Consider the following 25932-nt stretch of genomic DNA (forward strand, 5'->3'; position numbering starts at 1 on the left):
GCCCTGTCTCAGCAGCCCTAGTTGATAATACACCACAGACTTGATTTGGGCCGTTCAAAAAGACAATGGGTAGAAAGGACACTGAATAGTCTGTCAAACAATCAAAGACCTCACAGACCATCTATGTATTGAAAGTACTTAATTATATCACAACAGCCTAAAAAAGTGACATTAAGTCATTAAAGACATTCCAATTTAAAGTCCTTTTTCATTCTTAGAAAGAATACATTAGTGCATCTTACTAGAATCACTAAATAATACAAAGGACCAGCATGACAACAAACAAAAATAATCAAATACTAAAGTTCTCACTGGTCTTGGGGGAATGGCTTACTGGCAACATTAAAAGAGACAACTATGAAAAAATAATTTTTAAAGGAGAGCTAGCTATTGCCCTTTGCCACATGCATTCCACCATCTACCAAGAAGGCCACAGAGCTGTCCACTGTAATTCATTATTCAGCAATATGCTGAGCTGCTCCTAGGAAGCTACACATGCTAGGCTGAAGACTTATTCTTTAGTTTACTGATCAATCTGGTTTGTTAACATTTTGCTCAAGATTTCTGTAACTCTCTTTTTAGAGGAGACTTGTCTGTGGTCTCTTTATGCTGGTATGTGTATGCATTCTTAGTCTTTCCTGCAACAGGATTATGCTCCCTTAAAAGATGTGTTTAAAATACAATTTACTGGACTCAGAACCTGTACAATTTGGAGGTATGGGAAACTAGTATGACAGAAAGCCAGAAGGGGACTGTCTCCCTTAAAGTCTTCAGCATTTGCTGATGTGGCATTTAAATGGACAAACTTTGGGCACTTAAGAAGTGGAAGAAACTGTGGAAGGGAAGAGGCTGAGGGAAACCAGGACACACTTGCAAGGAGAGTAGGGCGCCACCTCTGACTACACTGTTGCCAGCTCCGAACACATGCAAGTAGATTAGCAAACATATCAGATGAGAAAGAAGATTTTAAAAAAGAACAAAAAACAGCAACACAAGAAGCTCATCAAATAAAAATACATTTGTAAAGTAGGTAGGGTAGCAAGTACTGTCGCACAATCTTCTGCTTATGACGAACAGCTCGTGAAAGCTAATGCAGACTTTCAACTAGAAACGTGATGTATTTTCTCAAAGAGAGACAAAAATTGCAGCTTAATGTAGAAAAAATGTAATGTGAATTGCAATTCCTTCTATAAAAGCTGAGATTTTAGGAAGGCATAAAAAAACAAACAAACCCACAAAACTGTCTATACCTTTTCTTCAGTAAAGAGTCACAGTACCGGGCGAGCAACTCTGGGGATTTACTGGATGACTGAGCCATTTTGGTAACCGCGTTGTTGTTTATGAAGCGACCACAAGCCTGTGTTGTACAAAAGACAGTTAGGGGAAATGTCCTATCCAAATATACTTCAGAAACACTGTGATGGAAGTACACACACCTTGTCGAGTGCAGCCACAAAGCCAGCGTCGTTATTGAAGGCTGACATCACCAGAGCGTTGTACTTCTTATGAACGTCCAGCACCGTCTGCACATACATTTTGGGATCCTTAAGTACAGAGGACAAAACAGAAACAAGTTAGCTATTGGGAATTAAATTGTACACTAATGTGTCAATATAGAATGTTAAAGGTTTAGATACATCTTCAAAGAAGTTAAAGAATAAAATCAGAAATGTCTTTGGTTCTACCATTGAAACCTATCTAGCATTGTTTATATTCTATGTTCAAAATTAAATATTGACTTCAAGCCTATATTCAAAACAGCAAAAACGCAAAGGGGTCTTGAAAATACAATTTTCAAAGTGACTGCCCTGCTTAACCAATTTTTTGTTCAGGCTGGTAGAGTGGCTCGAGTGGTAGAGTGCCTACCTAGCAAGCATGAGGCCCTAAGTTCAAACCCCAGCACTGCCTAAATATATAAACAAACAATTTCAAATTCTAGGGCTGGGGGTGTGGCTCAAATTCTGGACTTTGCTTTGGCTAGAGAAACAAAGCAGCCAGTGATCAGTAATCTGGAACTCAGCAGGGTAGGTGACTCTGAATAACATTGGCTTGGTCAGAAGGACAGCAGATCTAAGTGTGGGCAGGGAGGTTTGAGTACAAGTTGACTTACAAGGACAACTGTGTGGGCGAGTCCAAGACTTGCACTGGGGACTTGACAGGCAATGGGGAATCTCCAGACAAAGGGACAACATAACGGAAATTAAATGGGAAGATGGGCACTGTGGGTATCTGATATATAAAAATTACCCATCTTATATCAGATAATCTTGCCCTTTGTTCATGACAACTATTCCAGGTGTAGAGAAACTTCTTCTATGTTGCCTTGATGGTAACATTCTTTTTGGTTTGGTTTTGTGTTTGAGATAGGGTCTTGTTAGGATGGCCTCAAGCTTACCATTAAAATCCATATTGCTTTGGCCAAGTGGATTTTAGGTTCCTTTCTGATTTCGTATCAAGGTATTCTACAACAGTCCCATAATCCTCCCTTTGCATTTCTTCTGTCACGGCACTTACAAAGCTCTCTAGCCTGGCCAAGCATCCTAACACAGGGAAATGCCAGGCAACGTTACCAGGTAGCAGTTGAGTAAGTCTCAGATTCTTAAGAAGGCTAACAGCATCACAAAGAACCGCAAGTCAAAACAGTCAATTTAAGGATTGCATTTGCCTCTAAAACTTGATTATTTTTTGGAGTACCACTCATAGGATTCATATAACATATGGTGTGTACATGAACACATTAATATTTGTTTTATTTGAAGAATGGCTCACAAATCTACACTCATGAGGCATTACGCACAGAAGGTGCCTGCTCAGCCCCACCGTGTGCTCTGGCTATACTTCACAGAAATGCCAACTTTAACCTTCGGACTCCATGCATCGGCATGCCGTGCTCTGGCCCTTGACTTGCAATACATGGATTTCTTGAAACCAACAATGACTCTATGTTTACTATTATGTTTGAGGAGAATTATGCTTTTTCCTGTCTTCTCAAATTGTTAAAACTAATTTTATCAGATTCAGGAGTTGGAAACACATAAATTTCCCAAGAAGTGCCCAGAAGGAATTCCCACATGACAAGGCAAACCTTCAGCAAGAGTAAAGCAGTCTTCAGACCCCAAGATGCTCTGTATTACAGAAGACCCAGCAGAAAGGCTCTCTGGGGAGGTAGGATTTGACTGGAACCCACAAGACAGAGTCTGACAAAACACTGGGCCTTGGATATGTGAACTGAGACTGTGAGGTCCAGAGAGAAGACATTTAGGACTACCCTGGCAAGGGGCAGAAAGAGTTAGGAACACATGGAAAGAATAGAAGAGAGAATTTTAAGAAAGCAGTCAATAGTGTCAAACAGAAAAGACAGTCAAAGGATGAGCATCTTTTGATCTTTCAGAAGTGCTTCAGAGGGCACTGGATTATAGGGAGAGGCCAGGATATAAAGCAACAGAGGTAAGGAGAGAGGAAAAAGATCAGTGATCCCATGTACTTTTTTTTTAAGAAAATGAAATTTTCTTTCCTTTTTTATGGGTAGTGCTGGGGATTAGAAAATGAAATTTTTGAGGTTTTGATACATGAATAGAGTAGTAATGGGTTTGATTCATAACCATCTGTTTATTCAGCAGCACATGGCAGATTTTTGCATATAAGAACCACAACACCACTCAGGGCTTGCCCCAAGGGATTTCATCCAAAACTCCTATGATGTCAACAGGTATATGCCAATGACTGACATGTTTACCTCTAAGACCAAAGTCCCCACTGAGCTTGCACAACCTACCCTGGAAGGTCTTCCTGGGACCCCAAACTGGGTGTGTCAGAAGTGACCTGATGTCCTAACTCTGCATCTCTTCAGGATCCATAAGTGCCACCACTCACTCCAGACAACCCAGCTTTCTCCTTTCCAGCGTCCACTTGATCACCACTACCTGTCCATTTCTTATTGCAGAAAAACTTTAACATTCAAAATTTTACTGTTCTTTCTAGAACAGTACTCATCAGCCAGCTTCAACAACTATCAAATATAAAACCTGTTCACTATGAAGCCCACCTGACTCTTGCTCTATCACTGTCAGCCAGTCACAGGGTACAGTAGGCCACTGTCACTGTAACAAACCTCGCTGGTATAGCAACTCTTTTTTTCAGGGGGCAGGGGGTTGCGGGGTGGGAAGGGCACTGAGGTTTGAATGCAGGGCCTCACACTTGTTAGCCAGGCACTCTACTACTTGAACCACTCCACAAACCCTTCTTTTGTGTTGGGTATTTTTGAGACAGGGTCTCACAAGCTATTTGCCCGGGGTTGGTTTCAAACCATGATCCTCCTGATCGCTGCTTCCTGAGTAGCTAGGTTTACAGGCCACCAGTGCTTGGTTAACTCTTTTCCCTTTTAATCCTTTTTCCACATGGTAGCAATTTTTTGAAAATAACAATCTAATTACAATACCCTTACCTGTCTTCCCCCTTCCCCCAGGTTTAAGCCAACATAATTAACATCCTTCCAAGGTCTCCCAGGGTCTGGCTGGCCATCCCCACCCTTTCAGTCTTACCTTCTCAAGTCACATCTAGCTTATTAATTCTTAGAATGGACATGTGCCTGTCTGAGATCCCCTTTTCCTAGCTAATTTAGGTTTTCTCTCAGTATCAACATTTTTCAGGGAAAATTTCTCCTTAACTCATAAGACACGCTATGCCCTCTATCCCCCACCATCCAATACAATGCCCCATTCCACTGCAATTCAGATCACACCCGTGACTCACTGCTGATGGCTGCCTTTCTTGCTGGTCTTACATTAACTTTTCTGTCTTACAAACCCTTAAAAAGGTAAACCAAGAAAGGCACATAAAGAGGTTCTATGGCTTTTCTCATGTAGAGTCTGGATATAGTCAATATGGTTTCTGAGCATTGGTTGTGATCCTAAGTAATACTCACATAACTTCCCAATGACTCAGTTCAATCCAGGAATACTGCCAGCAGCCATCGTGGAGAACACATTTATTATCTACATATTTCGTCCAGCCAAGGTCCAGTAAAAGCAGATCATCACATAGTTTTAAGAGTTCTCTGAGGACACTTAGTCAACAACATTGAAAGATTCACCACAGGACACAAGGAGGCCTTGCTCAACATTGTCCACAATCCTTACATCTAGACAATTTTTCTTTAAGAAGTCAGGGAAAAGAAATGAAGCTTCACGAAGTAAACAAACACATCACACAATCAGTGGGGAGCAGTATAATCATTCCCATAAACACCTGGTCTGTGTATAACTTTATCTCCATATAAAACAAGGAGAACTTGTATGGGAGCACACACCTGTAATCCTAGCACTCAACAGGCTGAGATAGGATGATTTTGAGTTTGAGGCTGGCCTGGGCTATGTAGATACCCTACCTTAGAAAAGAGAAAAAGAAAAAAAAAAAAAAGAAGCCAAAGTTTTAAACAACATATGCATAAATAAAAGCAATGACAAACTGTGAATGAGGGAGAAACACATGCATGCAGATTGCCCACTGGCAGTGGTCTATGGGAACATTTAGCCAGGACTGACTTTCCTATCGCTCGCTCACAATGTTTCTGAAGTTGCCCTTCCCCCATGCCACTGCCTGTATTCAGGGATACTAAACTGATTTTGATATTGGCAAAAAAAACCCAAAAAATTAAAAAACTGGAGTTGGGTGGTGATGGCTCACATTTGTAATCCTAGCTACTCAGGAGACAGAGATCAGGAGGATTGTGGTTTGAAGCCAGTCCAGGCAAATAGTTCATGAGATCTTATCTTGAAAAACCAGATCACAAAAAAGGGCCGATGGAGTGGCTCAAGTGGTAGAGTGTCTACCTATCAAGGGTGAGGCCCTGAGTTCAAACCCCAGTGCCACAAAAAAAAAAAGAGACCCTATCTTGAAAATACCAAACACAAAACCGGGCTGGCAGAGAGGCTAAAGTGGTAGGGTGCCTGGCATGAGGCCATGAGTTCAAACTTTAAGCTCTATATGCTATTTTTTGCTTCATTTATATTTACAATGTGACCATAGTCTCAAACCGTAATTAATAAATTTTTCAAACACTGCCTCTGAATTCTGATAAACTTTACCAATTTCTGATCCCTGGCAATCTCCTGTGGGCTTCCATTTTGACTTTGGACCTCACTATGTTAGACTGTTAGATTCTGGCTCACACCTGCATTTTCCTCCAATCCCAGGTAGGGTGAAGTCTTTCCTCAGCCTTCAAATACTGAGGCTCTAAGATGACTAGATTCAGGAGCTGAGCAACCAGAGGTAAAAACATTGAATTTTGAGACAGAATTAAGTGAGAATGGACAGGAAAAACTGGATTCTCTGAGGAAAATGAGTTGAGACTCATCAGTGAGTATGTTTCAGAAAGGAATAATTATATTAGGTCTGAAGCAGGAGTTGAGTGTAGGAAGGGAGGGAGCAGAGCTGTCCATCTCAGTAAGGACAGGAGGGGAGAGAGAAGTCCATAGGTGGAATATCTAATTGGCCTTAAGCCCATCGGGGTCATTTCAGGACTTGTTAATATGTAAATGTAAGTAATGTTAGATGTAGTATAAAGACTGATTTGGGCAGGGACATGCTTCCTAATGAGTTTGCTTGTAGAAGGATTGTCTTGCCTTCTGTTGAAAGAAAGGTATATCCTGGGTATAAAATGATATCCTGGCCATATTAGACTCAAAACACAACTGTGCTATTTTTCTTTTAGAGAAAATGTTTATTCATCCCATAACAAGATAAAATAAATAAAACCATTCATGTTATCTTGGAGTTAAGAAGCTATATTCACAAAGTTAGCTATTTGCTATTGGAACCAACTTATATTTTCAACATGTATCATTTCTTTCTGTAACAGGTATGTTTCATTTGTCAGTTTGACTTGCTTACAAAAACTGTACTTCCTTTGTTCCAAAACAACTATTTCTTCTGTCCAATATCCACCTAATCCCAACCTGTAAATTTCCTTTCTTTTTTTTTTTTTTAACTTTTTAGCCAGGTGCAGTGCTATTTTCCCCTTTTTGGGGGGGTTACTGGAGTTTTTTTTTTTAACTCAGGGCCTCATGCATACTAGGCAGGAGCTCTACCACTTGAGCCACACTTCCAGGCCAGCCAGGTACAGTGGTGTGCATCTGTAGTCCCACCACTTGGGAAGCTGAGGCTGGAGGATTGTTTTGAACCTAGGAGTTTGAGTCCAGTCTCTGCAACATAGTAAGATCTCATCTTTAAGTAAGTAAATAAATAAATACAATGGTTGGGCATCAGTGGCTCATGCCTGTAATCTTAGCTGCTCAGGAGGCAGAAATCAGGAGGATCGCGGTTTGAAGCCAGCCCGGGCAAATAGTTCACGAGACCCTATCTTGAAAAAATCCATCACAAAAAAAGGGCTAGCAGAGTAGCTTAAGGTGTAGGCCCTGAGTTCAGTTACCTCCAACACATGCCTAGATGGAGATAACAGGATCACATGGCCAGCCTGGGCACAAGCACAAGACCCTATCTGGGAAAACACACAAACAAACAAAAAACTAAAGCAAAAATGGTAGGAGGTATGGCTCAAGTGATAACAGCACTTGTCTAGCAAGCACAAGGCCCCGAGATTAACCCCCAGTACTATTAAAAAAAAAAAAAAAAGGAGAAAAGAAAGTAAAAACACTACTATAGAAATGCCATAGTGTTTGTTGAAGAATGAAAATATCTTTTTAGATTTTATCTGCAACATTTGTTAGGTCTGGGTTATAATATCAACCAGCATCATATAGACAGTTACATAGTCAGTTATTTTGGTAGATTAAAAAAAAATTAAGAATCTATAACAGGGCCAGATATAAAGTGGCATTCAATTCTTCTTTTTGGGGGGGAAGGAGGCAGAATTAAGGTTTTGAACTCAGGACCTTGTGCTCAGTAGGCAGGCACTCTATTTCTTGAGCCATACCCTCAATCCTGTTGGTTTTAGTTATTTTTGTGAGAGGGTCTCGCATTTATGCCCAAGCTGCCCTGGACTGTGACCCTTCTATTTACACTTTGCCCAGGTTGGCCTGGAACAACGATTCTCCTGAGCGCAGTCTCCCTAGTAGCTAGGATTACAGATGTGGCCCAGCTCAATTCATTTTTAACTGAAAACATGAAGGCATGGTCTCTGCTGTTAAAGTGCTCCCCACATGTATGAAATGAAGCCTACCCTCTTCCCAGATGTCAATACAGATGACTTTTCTATGAGTGTTAACCATGCTGCCAACTACGAACACAATGTGCTTGGCCCATCAATGAAGGCTCACAAGATCTTTCAAGGTTTTGACTTCCAAAAAATGTAAACTGTCATGCCAGGCAAAAGATGCTAATGACCTTGCTGCCCTACTCCCTTTTCAACCTGAAAGCCAAGTCTGGGATAAAACTTGCCTATTAAAAATTATTATTTCTTCTGCCTCCCTAAATACCTCTTTGTGTACAAGGCTCCTCAAATCCTGGTGCTCTGCTGCAGGAAGGTCATTTGTCCTCCAGCTCAGCAGTGGGGCACGAATGTCCCTGAGCATGAAGCTCTCTGAGGCTGGAGGGGGCTCTTCAAACATACTGGGATTTTGTGCTAGGTGGGTGGGTCAGACCCATACTGATTCACCTCTGCATCATGCAACCAGGAGGGCCTCTTGTCCACAGGGAGCCCGGAGGAAGGTAAGGCTGACATTCCCAAAGTAGTATTGGCACAGTGTCTGGCCAGGCACAGCACATCTAAAAACAGCACATGTTTGCACGGCTCTTCTTTCAACCACACTGCACTAAGAAGTGCTGCCACCTTTCATCAGGTGCCAGGAGGGAGGAACCTTGGGAAACTCCCTGAGCCTATTCCTCAGAAACAGCCTTTCCTTTTGAAAGGTTTTACCTTAAAAAGCCTCAGAAAAGAAGGAAGAAAAAAAGACATCCAACCACTAAAAATACTGTTTGAAACACATTTTGAAAAATAAAACCTGTAATAACGTCCATCCAGGTCACACACTAGCAGTAAAACTGGTTTTCTGACCAATTAATAGGTACACACATGTAATCATAGGATGACCAGATACACAAGAAACTTGGTTTGGATCTCTCCGGCAGTTTATTGAATACAGAACACTCTGGGTATAACATAAGGCAGGGCTGGGGAGAGCTCATGGGGTAGAGCGCCTGCCTAGCAAGCATGAGGCCAAGTTCAAACCCCAGTGCTGCCAAAAAAAAAAAAAACAAAAACCCTCTCAAAGTAATTAAATCCTATCAAAAATTTCGTATCAAAAATCTTTTTTTTCTGTTGCTTCTTTTCAGTATAACACCTGGGTTTTGGAGAATTATATGGCTTGGGTTACTACTCAGATCGAAGTTCTTGAGAAGCACAACTTAGGCTATAGGGGGCCGAGCAAAAGTTTCTAGGAGTTTTTCTTTCTAGGGAGGCAGTCAGGAACAGTGAAAAGCTATAAATGGGGAAAAAATATATTGACATCCTTAATGCTTAAAAGGCGTCAGAGAATGATTTATTGAGATATTTGCTAAACGATGTTTGTCAACTTTCAACTCTATAAAAACCCAAAACAAGTTTTCTGCGAGAGCTTTAGTACGATCTCAAGCACTTGCATTCATACATGGAGAAGCACAACACTTGCCTGCAGTTGGTGTGTGAAAACAGTGAGGTCTACCTGGTTTTCAAGCCAAGTATTACTTACATTTAAAGCAGCTTCTCCACACTTCTCGATTGCGGCAAGACCCTGATTATGAATGTGCGTCTCCAGAAGTTTTTTCAGTTCTCCAAGGCCATCCTGGATTCTAGATACAAGGTTATACATGCGGCCCAAATCTGAAAGAAGATGAGCACTTTTATGCATGGAAACAAATGCTACATATCTACTTGACTATGTATTTATACTGAGAAAAAAGATACTCTGAAATAAGACAGCTGTTTTGGATTTTGATAACCAAAAGCATAATTTTAACACATTTTTTACTTGGTTAAATTCTTCTAAAAGCAACAGTGAAGTTAGAGTATTAAAAAAGTTGATTTCCCCCTTTATTATGAGAATCCACTAACATAAGAATAAAGAAGTTTTTTAAAATTGGAAACTGCATTTAATGCTTCCTAAAATCTGCAAGATTGTGATATTATTTATACTTGAGACATAATAAGTATTCAAATATTTATTTTGAAAAATGAATAAATTTAAGGAGAATAACAAGTCACAAAAGGGTCCCCCCAAATTTGTAACATATGTGAGAGGCTAAGGGAAATACAAAACAACAATCTTATCTCAGAGAACTTTTTTTTAGAGGGGGAGGGTGGGATGGTGCCAAGGTTTGAAATCAGAGCTTCCCACTTGCAAGGTAGGGACTGTACTGCTTTTGAGCCATGCCTTCAACCCTCAGAGAACTTTGAAAAGAATACTCAAGAAAAAAATTATGAGTAAATGATTATCACAAGTGTATGGAACAAGTTATATTCCAAATTAAACTGAAAAGATGACCTTTCTCCAAAGTCATACCCAAAACATAAAACACTCCACAGAAATCTGAAATCAACATACAAGATCCACACACATCTTTTCAAAAAATGGCTGATATTGGAGACGGGAATTACAATTTCAAAATTTCAGATAATTAAGTATCATATTTTAAGAGGCTTAGTCGCTCACCTTCATTCTTGTCAGCATCCAACAAGTTCTGGAACTCTGTGTGGAAAATTTCCAAATGTTTTTCGATAAGGACCTGTTCACATTTTCTTGCAAGTTCATCTTGTGTGCTTTCATGAAGATAAACCTGAACTCTTCGCTGTTCCTCAAGCAGACGAGCCTCTGCCTGCAGAGAATCATGTGAATGGCAAATTAAATTCACAAATCTGCTTTAATAAGATACGATTAAGAAAAAAAAGATTTTTGATTATAGGGTATATGCTAATCACATTTAAATAGCCGCTGATATGTTCTATGTTTCTCTCCACAAACGATATACATGCTTCAGTTCCTCTTTAAATGACCTAACAATGTTATCATTATTAACAGCATAAATGTCTTCCCATCAACTTTTTTCTTCAGATAAGTGGTATTTCATCTTTCAGGGATAATATCCCTTACCTAGCCATCTGAGAAACCAGATCCTTTCCTGTACGTGCAAACACATTAAGAAGCTCTATTTCTGAGAAAGCTACCTGAAAGTCAAAGATTGTATCAATAGAATACTCAGAAATAACCACTTGGTAATAATATTTAGCAATGAGACTTCTTTTTTTAAGGTGGTACTGAGGTTTGAACTCAGCACCTCATGCTTGCTAGGCTGGCGCTCTACCACTTGAGCCATTCCACAAGCCCAGCAATGAGACTTTAAAAAAAAAAAAATAGCCATTTTCTCTTGCTAATCACTGAATATGACTCTGAAATCTACTGGGTTATTTATACATCTCAACTTCTTGCATTTCCCTCCAAGGAAGAAAGGAAAACAGGCAATTTACTAGAGTAGCAAATGAGTAAGAGTCACCACATTTTACTACCCATCACCAGAAATATGTGTGGTGTGAAGTCACTAAAGGAACCATGAAATTATCAAAGCAACAAAGAAATTTCAATGATAATCCCAAGTAGTTCAGATGATCTGAATAAAGAAAGACAAAAACTGTATTTTGAATTGTAAAAATGCCAGTACTCTCCAAAACAACTTTTAAGATTTGGTATAATTTGGGATAAACCTGGAAAAATCAACTGGAAATGAAAACACTCAAGGGCCAAGAAAACATGAGCAACTGACTAGACTTACACTATCAAAAGCAGCCACGAGCAGTTGTTAAACCATAGACAGAGGCAAGAGTGTCACTATATACCCTACAGAAAGAGGTAAACGTGAAAAACAAACTTGGGCCATATCTGCAGTCTGTATCAAAAGCACAGAATCCTTAACACACAATGATCTCTAACAAATCAGTAAATATATCCAAATAAAAACAAGAGAAAGGAATAAATAATTCACAAATGAAGAAATACAGAAAATTATTAAATTTCCAGTGAGAAGTAATTTATCTAATTTTAAGAATTACAATACGCTATAATAAATTACAGCACACTTGGGAAATAAAATACCATTATCCACTAGTAAATATAAAATGTTGACAAATCATTAATGAACAGGCTATGAAAGAAAAAAAAACCTTACAGCAATATTTCGATCTGGTTCACAAACACAATAGGAACAGTGTCCTAGACTTGCAGGTTTATGTTAATGGTATTTTCTAAAATCTACAATTAACAGTTAATTTTGTTTCTCTGTTGTTTAGAAGTTCTTTCAGAACAGTTAAGAGTCCTTAAAAGCATTTACCCAGAAGTCCTAAGTCCAGGTCGTGCTGCTGCATTGCAGTGTTTCATTTGGCCTGAAACCTCAAGAGTTTCATGAAGACTAAAAGGCACTACTTTCTCTGTTCTAAGTTACACCTGTTTCTTGGAAGAACATCACCTTGGGCAGCAAAAAAACTTTGTAGAGGAAAGACTAGGCTTTGGTGTCATTGTTGACTCACGGAAGGGCACTGGCTTTCTCTCTTTAGCTAGAAAATGTAGGGCATTCTCTAGACTTTCTGCAAGGGTGAACAGCAGGAAAGAGGAAGGAGGTACCTAAGTGATTAGCGGCCAATTGTGGCCAAAGGGGTCTCCACTGTAGCTTATTTCATATACTGATTGGTAAAGAAACCAAAGTCTCAGGTGCTGAGTGTCACTAAGTTTTTGAAAGGACAGCCATTTACATTCTTCATTGACTCTAAGACAAACAGGCACTTGATCATCATTATCTGAGCAGATAATGATTATTGGAACACTAATACCAAATTCAAATGCCTAAATAAAATTAAGCTATTACAAAGACTGCTCCTAATTAATTCAATTAGGATCAGTTCCCAGTAAAAAACAATAGGAAAAAATAAAAACAGAAACAAAGATCCCAAAACGGCAAGCATTTTATTTTTGAAGATAAACACAAAATAACACTAGGAGCTTAGAACAGTCAGGCAAAGTTTTTGTAGCTCAGATTAGTCTCAATCATATAAGACAGTAATATATTTTAAGAACACTAACATGGCTTGCAGTTGTTCAGTCCTCAAAGACATCCTTAGAAAGACAGGCCAAACAGTCTCATACGTTTTCACTAAAATAGTCCGGATAACAACAGAGTGAATAAAGACCCTTTGGGAATGTGCCCATTAAGCCCAAATTAGCTGTTGGAAGTAGGATTTTTTTTTGCAGTACTGGGGTTTGAACTCAGGGCCTCACATTTGCTAGGCAGGTGTTCTATCACTTGAGACAGTCTCCTGAACTATTTGCCTGGGTTGGTTTCCAACTGCAATCCTCCTGATCTCTGCCTCCTGAGTAGCTAGGATTACAGGCATGAGCCACTGGTGCCTAGCAAAAGCAGTATATTTCTTGAAGGTTTATTCTACCTTAATATTGTTCCCAAGTTTTGTATTCTATTTGTTTCTTTTCATTTATGCATATTCTCCCTAAATTACTGAATAAAAACTGTCACCATACTGGAAGATCTGTGAGGTGTGTATGTGTAAGACCAGATGCTTACCATCAGGCTTGCTTTAACACACCCTCTCCAATACACCTTTTTATACATACTACATACATATTTTTACATGTCATTTTAGATTATTTTAAAATTAAAACTCACTGAATATTTATTTTTACTCACTATTATTCCCATTTTACAGGTAAGGCAAAGTAAGATTAAGGTATTCGCCCTAGTAAATGCTAGAGTGAGGATTTAAAATCAGACTCACAACCCATCTGAAATGCAAGGCTACAGAATAAGAGCATGTGGCTAAATTCCAGCTTTTATGCTTGCAGACTCTGCATTACATACTTCCAGAATATGATGGAAGTCATGTTTTGCATGAGGCAAGTGGATCAGGGCCAAACCTTTCCGTAGATAGAAATCCATTTTATGGAAACTAGGAAGCAGGAAGCACACTGCTTTCTTGAAGGCAGGGCACATGCTATATGGAAAACACCCAGGCTATTGGACATTTCTGCTCCCCAGTTTCCCCTGATGTTTGAGCCTGATCTTAAAAAACAAACTTCCCTGCTTTAGGAGTGTTCACGTAGCTCTGTCCTAAGAAGTGCTTTCTTGGGAGCAGAGAGCTACTGCTTTCATCAGCATGGATAAAAAGCCACAATTCATGAGAAAACTCAGAGAAGGGCAGGCTGGCACCACGACTGTGTGTGTGCACTCTGATAGGAGGTTCCACTTAAAAACCATGGTTTTAAAAGAATCACCATTGACAGTAGAGTTCAATAAGAGACCTGTTTAAAAAACAACACTGTCTCACTACAAAAGGAAATAGGCAATGCTAAGATTCAAACAGATGTTTCAAAAATCCATTTGTCAAGCAGTTGTTTTAAATTCTGAATGAGCTGGTTAGGTTTCAGTTAGCATACATGAGTGAATTCTGCCCAAAATACACACAAACTATTACTATTTTGTTACTATTCTAAGTACAGTTCCATTTTTGTAATATTTTGAGATATCAAATATTTGTAGAGGACTTTCAACTTCAAACTTAGAAGCCCCACTTATTAATCACTGACTACTACAGAAAAATGTATTTGGAACAACACAAACTGGGTAGGACTTCATTTGACAGGAGCAGAGTGGATGCTCTTACTTTCTATCTCTACATATGGAAAAACTGATTCTACAGCCCATTCACTTTCCAAGTGAGTAAGGAAGAAAGGGCAAAGCAGACATAGGACTAACCATGATTCAGATTCCCTGGAAATTATTTCTAGGTCAGAGGCCAGGAAACTATAGCCTATAGGCCAAATTCTGCTGTCCCTTATTTATTTTTTTAAGGTAAAGTTTTATTGGAACCTAATCAACATTTCACTTATTTGCATATTGCCATGGCTGCTTTTGTCCTACAATGGCAGAGTTAACCAGCTACAACAGAGACCATATATAAAATAGTCCACAAAACCTAAAATATTTACTTCCTGGCTCTATATAAGAAGCTTGCCAGGTGCCTGTGTCTCACACCTGTAATCCTAGCTACTCAGAAGGCAGAGGTCAGGAAGTCAGCCCTGAGCAAATAGTTCATGAGACCGTATCTCAGAAAAAACCCATCACAGAAAAGGGCTGGTGGAGTGGCTCAAGTTGTAGGCCCTGAGTTCAAACCCCAGTACCACAAAAAAATGGAAAAGAAAAAGCTGGCTGACTCCTGACCTAGTCATTTCTCAGAGCCTATGTCTGGATACCTGATATTTCCAAGAAACAGAACGCAGAATGATTCTAATAGGACTTCATGGGAGCACTACTCAGTACAGAAAAGGGTTCCACCTTGGATCTTCGTGTCTCCTAAATCAGTATTTAGATCTTTCTGTTTCAGAAGAACCTGTTCCTTACTACAGACTTGAAGGCTTTGTTATAGACTCACAGGGAATATCTTAGGAACAAAAAAGCAAACACTTAAAAGTTTGCAAATCTGAGAATATTTCTTTCTTAAATTTTCTAACTGACTTAAGACTGTGACACTTTTTAGACACAGATAGTATTTCAGGAGAAACAAGTCTTCAGAACATGAAAGGCATGCAGCTATTGAGGTTATTTCCTTAGAACGGCAAAGAGAACAGTCATGATCATCAAGTCAATTTAATTATAAAAGCTCTTTGGAGAACAGGAGCACTGGCACCCACTAAAGACGCTGTATGACAGCAGTGCCAACACATGGCTTGTGGAAAGCTGCACGTGCCAAGAAGAACTTATCTGAGGAGCAAGGACCGTTTAACGTAAGTCTACTTTATGTACTATATCAAAGCTTACCTTTTTCATATATTCAGTAACTGGGTTCTGCTGCAAGAATTCAGTACTCTCTCTGGTATAAAATCTCTCTGTGTCAGCCAAAAATTGAGATTCAAAGGATTCTTTATACACTGTTAACGTAGGGCCCTTTGCAAATGCATCATCTTCATTCAGCCCCAATTCCACTAGAAATAAATATGAGCTATATTTCAATTACCCTATTTTTGTTATATTTCACAGAAAATACTTAGGTGTAGCATTCAGTTTAAGTTATGTGTAAAAGGTCAATGTGAAATGGAGGGTATAAAGTAACTCTTATTCATTAGTATTAAAGTACATTTGTTTCAATAAAAGAAAAAGAATCCAAGAGGTAAAAACAGCAAATTTCTGACCCATGGCCAGAAATACTTCAAAATTATCATAAAGTTCATTAAGAGAACTTTTACATTTCCAAAAGCTATAAAAAATTTTAACTTTAAACTTTCAGAGAAATACAATGCTACCCAAGCTTTTAACATATTATATTACTTTATCAGTTTCTCAATCTCAATTTTTCAAGCTGATATAGATTTAATTAGCTCAATAACATTCTATCATATTATATATCCAAAAATTCAGTATGACACCAGAAAAAGAATGTTATTTCAAAATTCTTTTCTATCAAAATTTCCTTAAGGCACAGGATCAAAAAACTTTTATGATGGGCAAACTCAAATCACTGAGAAAAAGAACTGAGTACCTTTGTAAATGCTAGCAATATTCTTGATCTTATTAAAATATCTTTATGTGAATATGTCAGAGTATTGCTGCAATTGTCATGTGATATGAAAACTGATTAAGGGAAATTATTTACCATAAGATTGTACAACTCCACTAATCAGTCTTGTATTGATGGTTTCACCATTTCTTTCCTTTTCAATCAGTTTTAAAACAGCATTTGTTACCTTTAGAAAGAATATAAGAAAAACATAAGATACACAGGTTACAGAATACAACATATATTGCTACATATAAATCCCTTAAACATTCAAAGCCATTAAACACATTAAATAATTCAATGTGAGAGATACTCAAAAGATTCCAAAGGGGGAGAAAAACAAAGCTGAGTGATCAAAGTGGGAAAGGAATTTTAAAAGGAAAACCACATATACACGCACGCACACAAAAGTAGGTACCTGTTTATTCAAAGGCCTGAACAGACAATCTCTCCAAGTCACCAATGCAAGCTGGAAAAAAAGAAAAGTATTACATATCTGTACTTTTACTATGTTTACCGAAGACTGAAATCACAGAATTTTTTTTTTTTTTTTGGTGCACTGGGGTTTGAACTCAGGGCCTCACGCTTGCTCGGTGGGCACTCTTACTGCTTGAGCCACTCCACCAGTCCAACCAGCTCACTTTTTAACAGTTAAGATACAAAGAAATTTTTGATTTATAAAGAACATACCTAAAGGGCAACAGTGGATTCATTCTATAAATTTCTTCCCTGGATTAAACAAAGTTAAATTTTGACCTAACACACTTGATAAAAATAATTCTGTTTATTATCATAGTTTCTAAATCCTTAGTAAAATACAGATTATAAAAATCTCTTGACTATGACTTTCTTCCAAACTTTTTTCTGAACCACAACACTCTTCAACAAACATAATTTGACTCTGGATGACTGTCACTTCAAAAGAATAGCTGGAAGAGCCAGGCAAGGCAAGAAAGTAGGACCAAAGGTAAATCAAAGAAATTTCAGAAGAGGTTAGGGAGAAGTCTTGCTGAAGCCCTTTCATATATTAATAATAAAATTAACCTATGTCTTCTGGTTAACTTGGGAGGAAACAAACTTGCTACAATTAAAAATGAAGAGTCATCTGGAAAAAAGTAAAGCTTTGTAACTTGTCATGAAACTATCTGGAGATTCTGGAACATAATGGTGAGATACCTGTTCCACATGCCAAGTGATACCCAACTGAATTTAGCAAGCTCACTAGAGCAGTACATGGTGGGAACAGTTTCTAAGTAAGGGTGCTGAAAATGGCCTTTGCTAGAACTGATGGTTTTATATTGCATTTCCAAACAGTAGCTATTGCATTTCAGGATGGGTTTTGAAAGCTAATTTTAAAAATAATAAAAGCAGCTGAATCTTAACAAACATAAATATCTTTGTACTTTTTATTTAAATTTTCTTTAACTGCTGAGCCAAAAGTAACCAAAAAGTGAAAAACTGTAATGACTTTCAGGAGTGATACTGGGGCACACCTGGTACTTTAGGTCACAGGTCTCCAAAGGAAAACCAACCAAAACCACACTGGTTCCTACTCTGCCAACTTTGAGTCTCAAGAAAGCATTCCTATGTGGAAAAGAAGGGAAAAGCCCATCAGCCACTCTACAACATAAACATATTTCAAAACAAAATGCTGTACAACATGACACACATATAACTTTTGCTAAGTAAAAAAAGAAAACCCTCGAATCAAAAACCAATTAAAAAACAAACAAAAAAAACCCCTAAATCTAGGCCGGGGTAGTGGCTTGTGTCTGTAGTTCCAGCTACTTATGAGGCAGAGATCAGGAGGATCACAGTTCAAAGCCAGCCCAGGCAAATACTGATTTTGAGACCCAACACAAATAAGGGTTGGTGGAGTGGCGCAAGTGATAGAGCGCCTGCTTAGCAAGCCTGAGGCCCTGAGTTCAAATCCCAGTACTACCAAAAAAAAAGTGAACACAGAACTGTGCAAATTGTACTTTAGAACCCCAGCTTAATTAGTCTACCTATTCTGCAAATTGCTTAACATTTGTCTAGATACTCTTACGGAAAGATAATGTATCATTAAGAAACACACATTTGAATGGTTTAAATAGACAAATGCTTACTGAATAGATTTCATATATTCCTTTTCGTCCTTCATCACATTCACGGCGAACCCAATGTCTATTGAGGTAGGCACAGATTCCATTCAGCACTTTGCTAGAGAATCGGTAATCTTCCCACTGCTGAGTGTAGAACTTCAGTACACTCTCATCCATCAAGTCTTCTCCATCCTAAAAACAAGTTCACTAAGGCTTTAAGATGACTACTTTGTCACATAATATATTAAAGTTAAAATTAAATCTATTGCTTCAAAATACATTGATGCATATGATTGTAGATGGGTTAAGTTACTGTGCACAAAAACATGCTAGTTAATATGAACTCTCACAAAAACACAAGAAGTTTTCATATCAAATTAAATGAACTTTTCATGCACTAAATACGCATATACACCCCTGAAATGTACCCTGAACTTTTAGAATGAGAATTCTTATAAAGAAATTCACCTCAAAAATCATCACTATTTTTGATACTTTCCCAGTTAAAAAAATTAATGTGTCCCATTAACAATTTACAATGTGGGGCTAATATAGCAATTCAAAAATGCTTCTTCCTTCCTTAAATTTACTTTAAAAGTATAAAAATGTATGACTTTTTGTGAGATCTGCTGCATTTTATAAAAAAATAAAATAAATACAATGGCGTAGTATTTCTTCTTTAACAGGAACTCATGAAGAAAACCAAAATCATTTCTACTGAGGTTTCCACAGCTAAACCATACATTTCTATTTGGGGAAAACTAACTTGCATCAGTAGCATCTACGAAGTGTGGCCTGCCCTTTAAAACACTGTTCTACAAGTTACAGAGGAAATATTACAGTATGTTATCAAAAGCTTCTAAATTATCTGATTAAAAAAAATTGAACATGGTTTATGACTTGGTACTAGGTAAAACACTAAGCAATACCAAAACATTTCCATACACATGTTAACCTAAAGGAAAGATCAAGTGAAGTAAAAGATTTAGCATTTAAGGTAGAATCATGGGCTGGCAGAATAGCCCGGATGGTAGAGGCACCTGCCTAGCAAGCGTGAGACCCTGAGTTCAAACCCCAGTACTGCTCTCCACCCCCAATACAAACTAAGGTAGGATCATTATTTTGCTTCTTACCTTAAGAAGATTTGTCAAGTAATTCTTCAAAAATTCCTTAAGTCTTTTATACAATTCCAAGCCAACAAACTGAGCTCCTCCAGGTGTCTGCCCCTTTTTCGACTTGGAAGAAGGGACTCCAGCCCCCCGTGCTTGGTTGGACTGGTGTACACTAGTACAGTAGTTATAAACATGACTTGGAGAAAGTTAAGGAAATTAACACAATGCTAACAGTGATAAACATGAGCATATTTCCTTCTACTTCAATAGCTTCCCAATATACTGACCAAAACCTGTTATAAACCAGTGGAAGAAAGTTCCCACTCATGTCATCAATAAAGCTAAAAGACAGTAAGCTCCATTCTTAAGTGCGTGCATCGGCCTGGAGAGCAAATGGAACATTCTAGGAGGAAGATTGGAAAAACAAATAAAAACTGGATTTTTTAGATTGTCTAATGTGACTTTCTGGAAACTGTCCCTGCAGTGTGTGCAGAAGGTATGAAAAGAATTGGCAATATGTACAAAGAAAGAGTTGCAAATGAAAACGAAAAAAAAACGGCCAAAAGCACATATTATATTTTTATTCTTAAATGACTTATAAATCGATTTACACAAAATTACATTCTAAGGACAAACGATGAAAAGTAGAAGGGTGTAAGCAAAAGAGAGTTAAGTCCTCATACCACAGTACAGTCAGAGATGTGTAAAGTTGACTGGTCAGCAGATCCCTACAGCACTGAGAAACTGAGATGTTTAACAGAACAAACAGCAAAAAGCTGAACTAGCTGCTTCAGCAGGGGAGGGTGAAAGGGCAGGGGATGGGAATGGGAAAGGCAGAAAACTACATTCTGTCATAACCTTTAGAGAAGATTTTTTTAAATTTGTGGTGCTGAGGATGGAACCCAGGATCTTGCGCATGCTAGGGAAGCACTCTACTACTGAGCTACAGTCCCAGTCATAACCATTAAATATGAACTCACGAGTGCATATTACTTTATACAAATTAGTAGAAAGACAATCAATGAAACAGAACATACAGCAACAAAACATGTTATTCTGGTGCATTTAAGAAATTACTCTATAAGGTTAGGTACTGGTGCCTATAATCCTCGCTACCTAGGAGGCTGAGACTAGCCTGGACAAAAGTTCACAAGACCTCATCTCCAAAAATAACTTGAGCAAAAAAAAAAAATGGGACTGCAAGTGTGGCTCTTAGCAGTAGAGCACCTGCTTTGCAAGCACAAATCCGTCAGTTCAAACCCCAGTCCCATCCCCCAAAAAAGAAAATTGACTATATAAAGATACTTCAAATCAACACAGAAAATTATTTGATAAATGGCATTAGAGAAAGATATTTCAAAATGTATTCCAAAATACATTACAAATGTATTAACAAGGGCTGGGAGTGAGGCTCAAGTGGTAAAGTGTCTGCCTAGCAAGCATAAAATTCTGAGTTCAAACCCCAGTACTACCAAAAACAAAAAATAAATGTATTAACAATAAAAATACACAAACTGAAAACATAAAATCAAGAAGATACACAGGAGTACTTACTTGTTCTCAGGCTGGAGAAGCCCTTTATAAGCAATTAACTTGAAATTCCGAATATATTAAAGTAAAAACTGCCTTAAAGATAATAACTTTAAGGAAAAGAGAGTGATAGTCAACAATATCAAAACACATTACATCTATGCAGAGTAGAGTACATAACGATAGGTACTGAGAGCTGCTGAGTAATTGGGGGGCGGGGGAGAGGAAGGGTAAGGAGAGTAACAGAGGGGCTTGAACTGACCTAAGTAAAGCATCCTGACAGCAGGATACATCGAGAAACCCCTTTGAACATTGACTTTGGAATTAAAAAATGTGTTTTGAAAATACTTTAATCAATTCTCTTTTGGATTTGATTAATCCAAATGTGCTATGTCAGAATAAAACATATTGATGAATAGTTAAAAAAAAAAAGTTACTACCTTTAATAAATTAAGGTAATTTGGGCTGGAAGTGCAGCCCAGTGGTAGAATACTTGACTAGCAGGCTGAAAAGCTCAGGTTCAATCCCCAGTGCCACAAAAATAAAGGTAATTTAAACAGAATGAAAAAATGAAACACAGCCAAGCATACCAACAGAAGATCCAGAAGGTAAAAGATACATTAATAATCAAAATCCTAATAAAATACTCAATCTTGTAGTAATCAAAGAACTGAAACATTGAATCATTTTCTGAAATGTTTCAATGGCAAGGAGAGTCAGATTACAATACATATCTATCTCCTGCCTTGAGTCAGTTTTGACAAACCTCAGTTTCCAGTTGTTTCATGCTCCATGTATATCCTCCCCCAACTTTTTGTTTTGTTTTTTGATAGGACTGGGGTTTGAACTCAGGGCTCTACCACTTGAGCTATACCTACAGTACATTTTGTCCTGGTTGTTTTGGAGATGGGTTCTCGTGAACTGTTTGCCCAGGCTGGCCTCAAACTTCGATTCTCCCAATCTCAGCCTCCCAAGTAGCTAGGATTACAGGTTGTAAACCACAGTTGCCAAGTTTCCTCCCCCCAACTTTTTAGGAAATATTATAGGTTGTAACAAACTCCATGGTTCCCTAATCCTACTCCTCCCTCCTCATACTTTATAAGCAAACATCCCCATAATTTGGTATATCTCATTCCTATGAATGCTTTTGTGTTTTACTGGACATCTATATATGAAATGGTTTACATTATCAGATTGCACAAACTAACGTAATTTGCTTCTGAGTTTTTTTGGGTAACTACAACTGTTTGTAATATGCGGTGTAGCAATATTCACAATAATGTATGCATTCTCTTGTTGATGGACCTTGCTAGAAATCATTTTAGCAAGTATCAATCTTGGGTATTTTCAGACAAAACTGCACTCAGCATTAACGTGTCCCTTACATATGTACATAAGTTTCTTGCAGTACAGAATTACCAACACATCCTTATTACACCTGCCAGATTTGCTCTGCAAAGTGGTTCCAGTCACTAGCAGGGCATGAGCACACATGTGTACTGTGGTTCATAATGCTTTTAATATGCACTTCAGATGATCATTTCCACTTTCTCTTCGCATATTGTCTGCTCATATTCTTCACAATAAAAAAAAACTTTGCTCAGACATTAATGATAGGATCAACCACTTTGAAAATGTTTGGTAGTTTAAAAAGCAAACAAATCTCAAAATAATACTGAGTGAAAACAGCCAGACACGTAAGAGTTCAATTTACAGGATGTCCTATATGTAAAACTACATGTAAATCTAATCTGTGGTGACAGAAATTGAGAAAGTGGTTTCTTCTTTACTGAGGTTAAAGACTGACAAAGGGGGGGGAATCTGGGAACTTTCTGTACCTTGATTTAAGGTGGTGTTAACATGAGGGTCTGCAAAAAGATTCCAACCATACACTTAAGATCTGTACATTTTGCAGTTGTAATTTTTTGTTTAAAAAATCCCACATTTAAAAAAAGGTAAGTACAACGAGGTTTTTGCTACCACTGAAAAGCACTGAGTTCTCTTCTGGACCTGTGGGTGCCTGCCCATCAATGACAGATACTGCACCTGTCTTCCTGCATGTGGCATAACCTTTTCTTACAGCTATCCGTAGGTGAGAAGAAATTCTTACCCTCATCAAGTTTATCCCAGTTTTCTTCGGTGGCTGTGCAGTGTGCCTGGCTGGGTGATGCTTCCCTCTGCCAAGGTAACTGTACTGCCTGTCCTTTGAAAGCTCAGTTCCTCAGTGAGGTTTCCCCTCCAGGCAGAGAAGGAATCGTTTTTTCTCTGGTTCGCAGTCCTAACATTTGTTAACTGCTCTACCCTTTTGTCACTTTGGACTGCTACTTGTAGAAAGCTGTCCATTTCAACAATTCTTACAAAGTGCTGCCTCAGTCTTCTCTATTAAGAATCTTTCTACTTTCTGTAATGTCCCCTTATTTCCAAAATTGCGCTTTTTAAGATTTCAACAGTGCTGTCTATTAAGTCTTCTCAAGGAAGCAGTCTGGACTTCATTATTTTTCAGTTATCTTTATTTCATTTGTTTTCTATTTATTTACATTTGCTCTATGAATCTTTGGTTAGTTAACTTGTATTTTTTTTCTTTTCCACTATTCTCCTTTAATAGTTAAACTGTTTAAATTTGAAACATGTATTTTTTAACAACTAAAACTTTTTTGGCTGGGTGTGGTAGATTACACCTATATTCCCAGCTATTCTGAAGGCAGTAATCAGCAGAATTGTGATTTGAGGTCATTCAGTCACAGGCTGGGAGGATGTAAGCCCCAGCTTCAATCTCCAATACCAGAAAACTAAATCAGTTTGTGATACTTCCACTTCAACCAGTAATCTGGGCATGGTGGCACATGTCTGTTATCCCAGCTAGCAGGAGGCATGGGTAGAAGGATGGCAGTATGAAGTCAGTCCTGAGCAAAAAAAAATGCAAGACCCTATCCAAAAAATAACTGAAGAAAAAGGCCAGGGGTGTGCCTCAAGTGATTGAGTATCTGACTGCCAAGGAAGTAGGAGGCCTTGAGTTCAAACCCTAGTACCCACAAAAAATAGAAAGAAAAACAATTCATTTCATTTTAGAATTAAGTTAGAGAATGAATGTTATCTCCAGTTTCTTTAAAATATGGTAAGACTTGCAGGTACAGGTTGGATACAGGGACCTCTTAGAGATAGCTAGTTAATTCTGTTCTTCAAATCTTCTGTATTTTTACTCATTTGCCTGTTTATTATTGAGAAAGTTTTGTTGTAATCTCATTTGGTCAATTTCTTATAATTCTCTAAGATGCCTATCATGTTTTGAGGTAATGTTAACAATATGACTTGTTCCTTTTATCATCAGGAGGTAGCTACATTTATTCCCACCAATACTGCTTTAGAAACTAGTTTTTTTGGGGGGGGCAGTACTAGGGTTTGAACTCAGGACCTCTCTGCTAGTCAGCACTCTACCTACTTGAGCCATGCCTCTGTCCTCAGAAACCTTTTGTATTTGATGTGTTTTGGTACATCTACTATAAACTACCACAGCATAATTAGTTTGACAGCCTCTGCTGGGGAAGTTTGATTTTATAATTAAACTGTTTTATAATGCTATTTGGATTAACTTCTACAATTTTACTTTTCATTTTCTATTTTAATTCTTTTTCTATACTTCTTGTTTTCCTCCTTTTTCCCTTCTATTCTTACATATTTTGGAGTTAGACATTTTATTTGAATTCTTATAATTATCTTACAATCTGACACACATACTTTGCTTCTTGCCAATTCTGGAAAAGTTTTTGCTTCTATCTTAATATTTGTGCTCTCCTTTCTATTTTCTCCTAGCTCTTCTATTGCATGCACATTGGAAATTTTCATGTTACCTTCCATGAATCAATTAAAGCCTTCCATTATTTCCCAGTGCTTTTTGGTTCAGACTGTTTCATTTTTTTTCCCGATCTATAATCTGGTTAAGTAATTTTTTGGCTGGGTCAAATTTGCTGTTAATTTTAATGATTTCATTCAACATCTACAGAACTCTTTTTTCTTTGTAGAATGTCTTTTCTCAGGGTTTTGTTCTTTTACATCAGTAATCATTTTGAACATACTGACACTCTCTCCAAGGATCCTTTTATTTGAAGTTCTTAGGGGTCTAATTCTGTTTGTATTATGTGTTGACTTCTTTATGGTGGATACTCCTTTTCCTTGTAACTATATTTTAATTCATTCTCAGTAGGGCTTTCTCAACTTCCCAGCTTGGGGAAACCCCCAAATGAGCAAGTATTCTAAACTCAGGCCCCGAACACACCAGAGATTCCAAGTTCTAAAGACAGACTTCTCCCACCCTCCTCAGATACAGAGCTCAGCTTAAATACTTTCTTAGTTTGCCTCCCTGGGAGAGTAGGTCTTTTTTTTTTTCTTTCCCCCTTCAGTTCACCACTGCACTAAAAGATAGTTGGGTTTTTTAGTGTTCCAAATTTCCATGGCAATATGGGCTCCCAGCCTAGCCAGGACCAGGACTTTGTCTCCTTTTGTGTGTGGCACTACCTACCTTCCATCCACCTCTCCCAGGGATTCTCCTCATGCTGTCACACAGCGGCTCATGGTGGTTTACACCTTCATTTTCAGCTCTCTTCACTTATTTCAGATACCCAAGGATCCCCTCACTTTGTGTAAAGCCAAATGTGCATTTACTTTG

At 38.1% G+C, this 25932-nt stretch overlaps 1 protein-coding gene across 2 annotated transcripts in view; it reads right to left on the reverse strand.

The window, feature by feature from the left end:
* Positions 1–25932, reverse strand: part of Cul1 (cullin 1) — an 81307-nt gene that overhangs the window by 13680 nt on the left and 41695 nt on the right. For both annotated transcript variants that reach the window (XM_020178085.2, XM_020178084.2), the window contains exons 3-11: positions 19761–19935; positions 18652–18819; positions 16962–17012; positions 16640–16730; positions 15808–15971; positions 10647–10809; positions 9687–9817; positions 1437–1544; positions 1251–1357 (exon numbers count right to left, since the gene is read on the reverse strand). In XM_020178085.2, coding sequence (XP_020033674.1) covers positions 1251–1357; positions 1437–1544; positions 9687–9817; positions 10647–10809; positions 15808–15971; positions 16640–16730; positions 16962–17012; positions 18652–18819; positions 19761–19935 — 1158 coding nt within the window. The remainder of the gene's footprint in view (positions 1–1250; positions 1358–1436; positions 1545–9686; positions 9818–10646; positions 10810–15807; positions 15972–16639; positions 16731–16961; positions 17013–18651; positions 18820–19760; positions 19936–25932) is intronic.

The sequence above is a fragment of the Castor canadensis genome, chromosome 2 (assembly GCF_047511655.1).
Source record: "Castor canadensis chromosome 2, mCasCan1.hap1v2, whole genome shotgun sequence".
Classification (NCBI taxonomy): domain Eukaryota; kingdom Metazoa; phylum Chordata; class Mammalia; order Rodentia; family Castoridae; genus Castor; species Castor canadensis.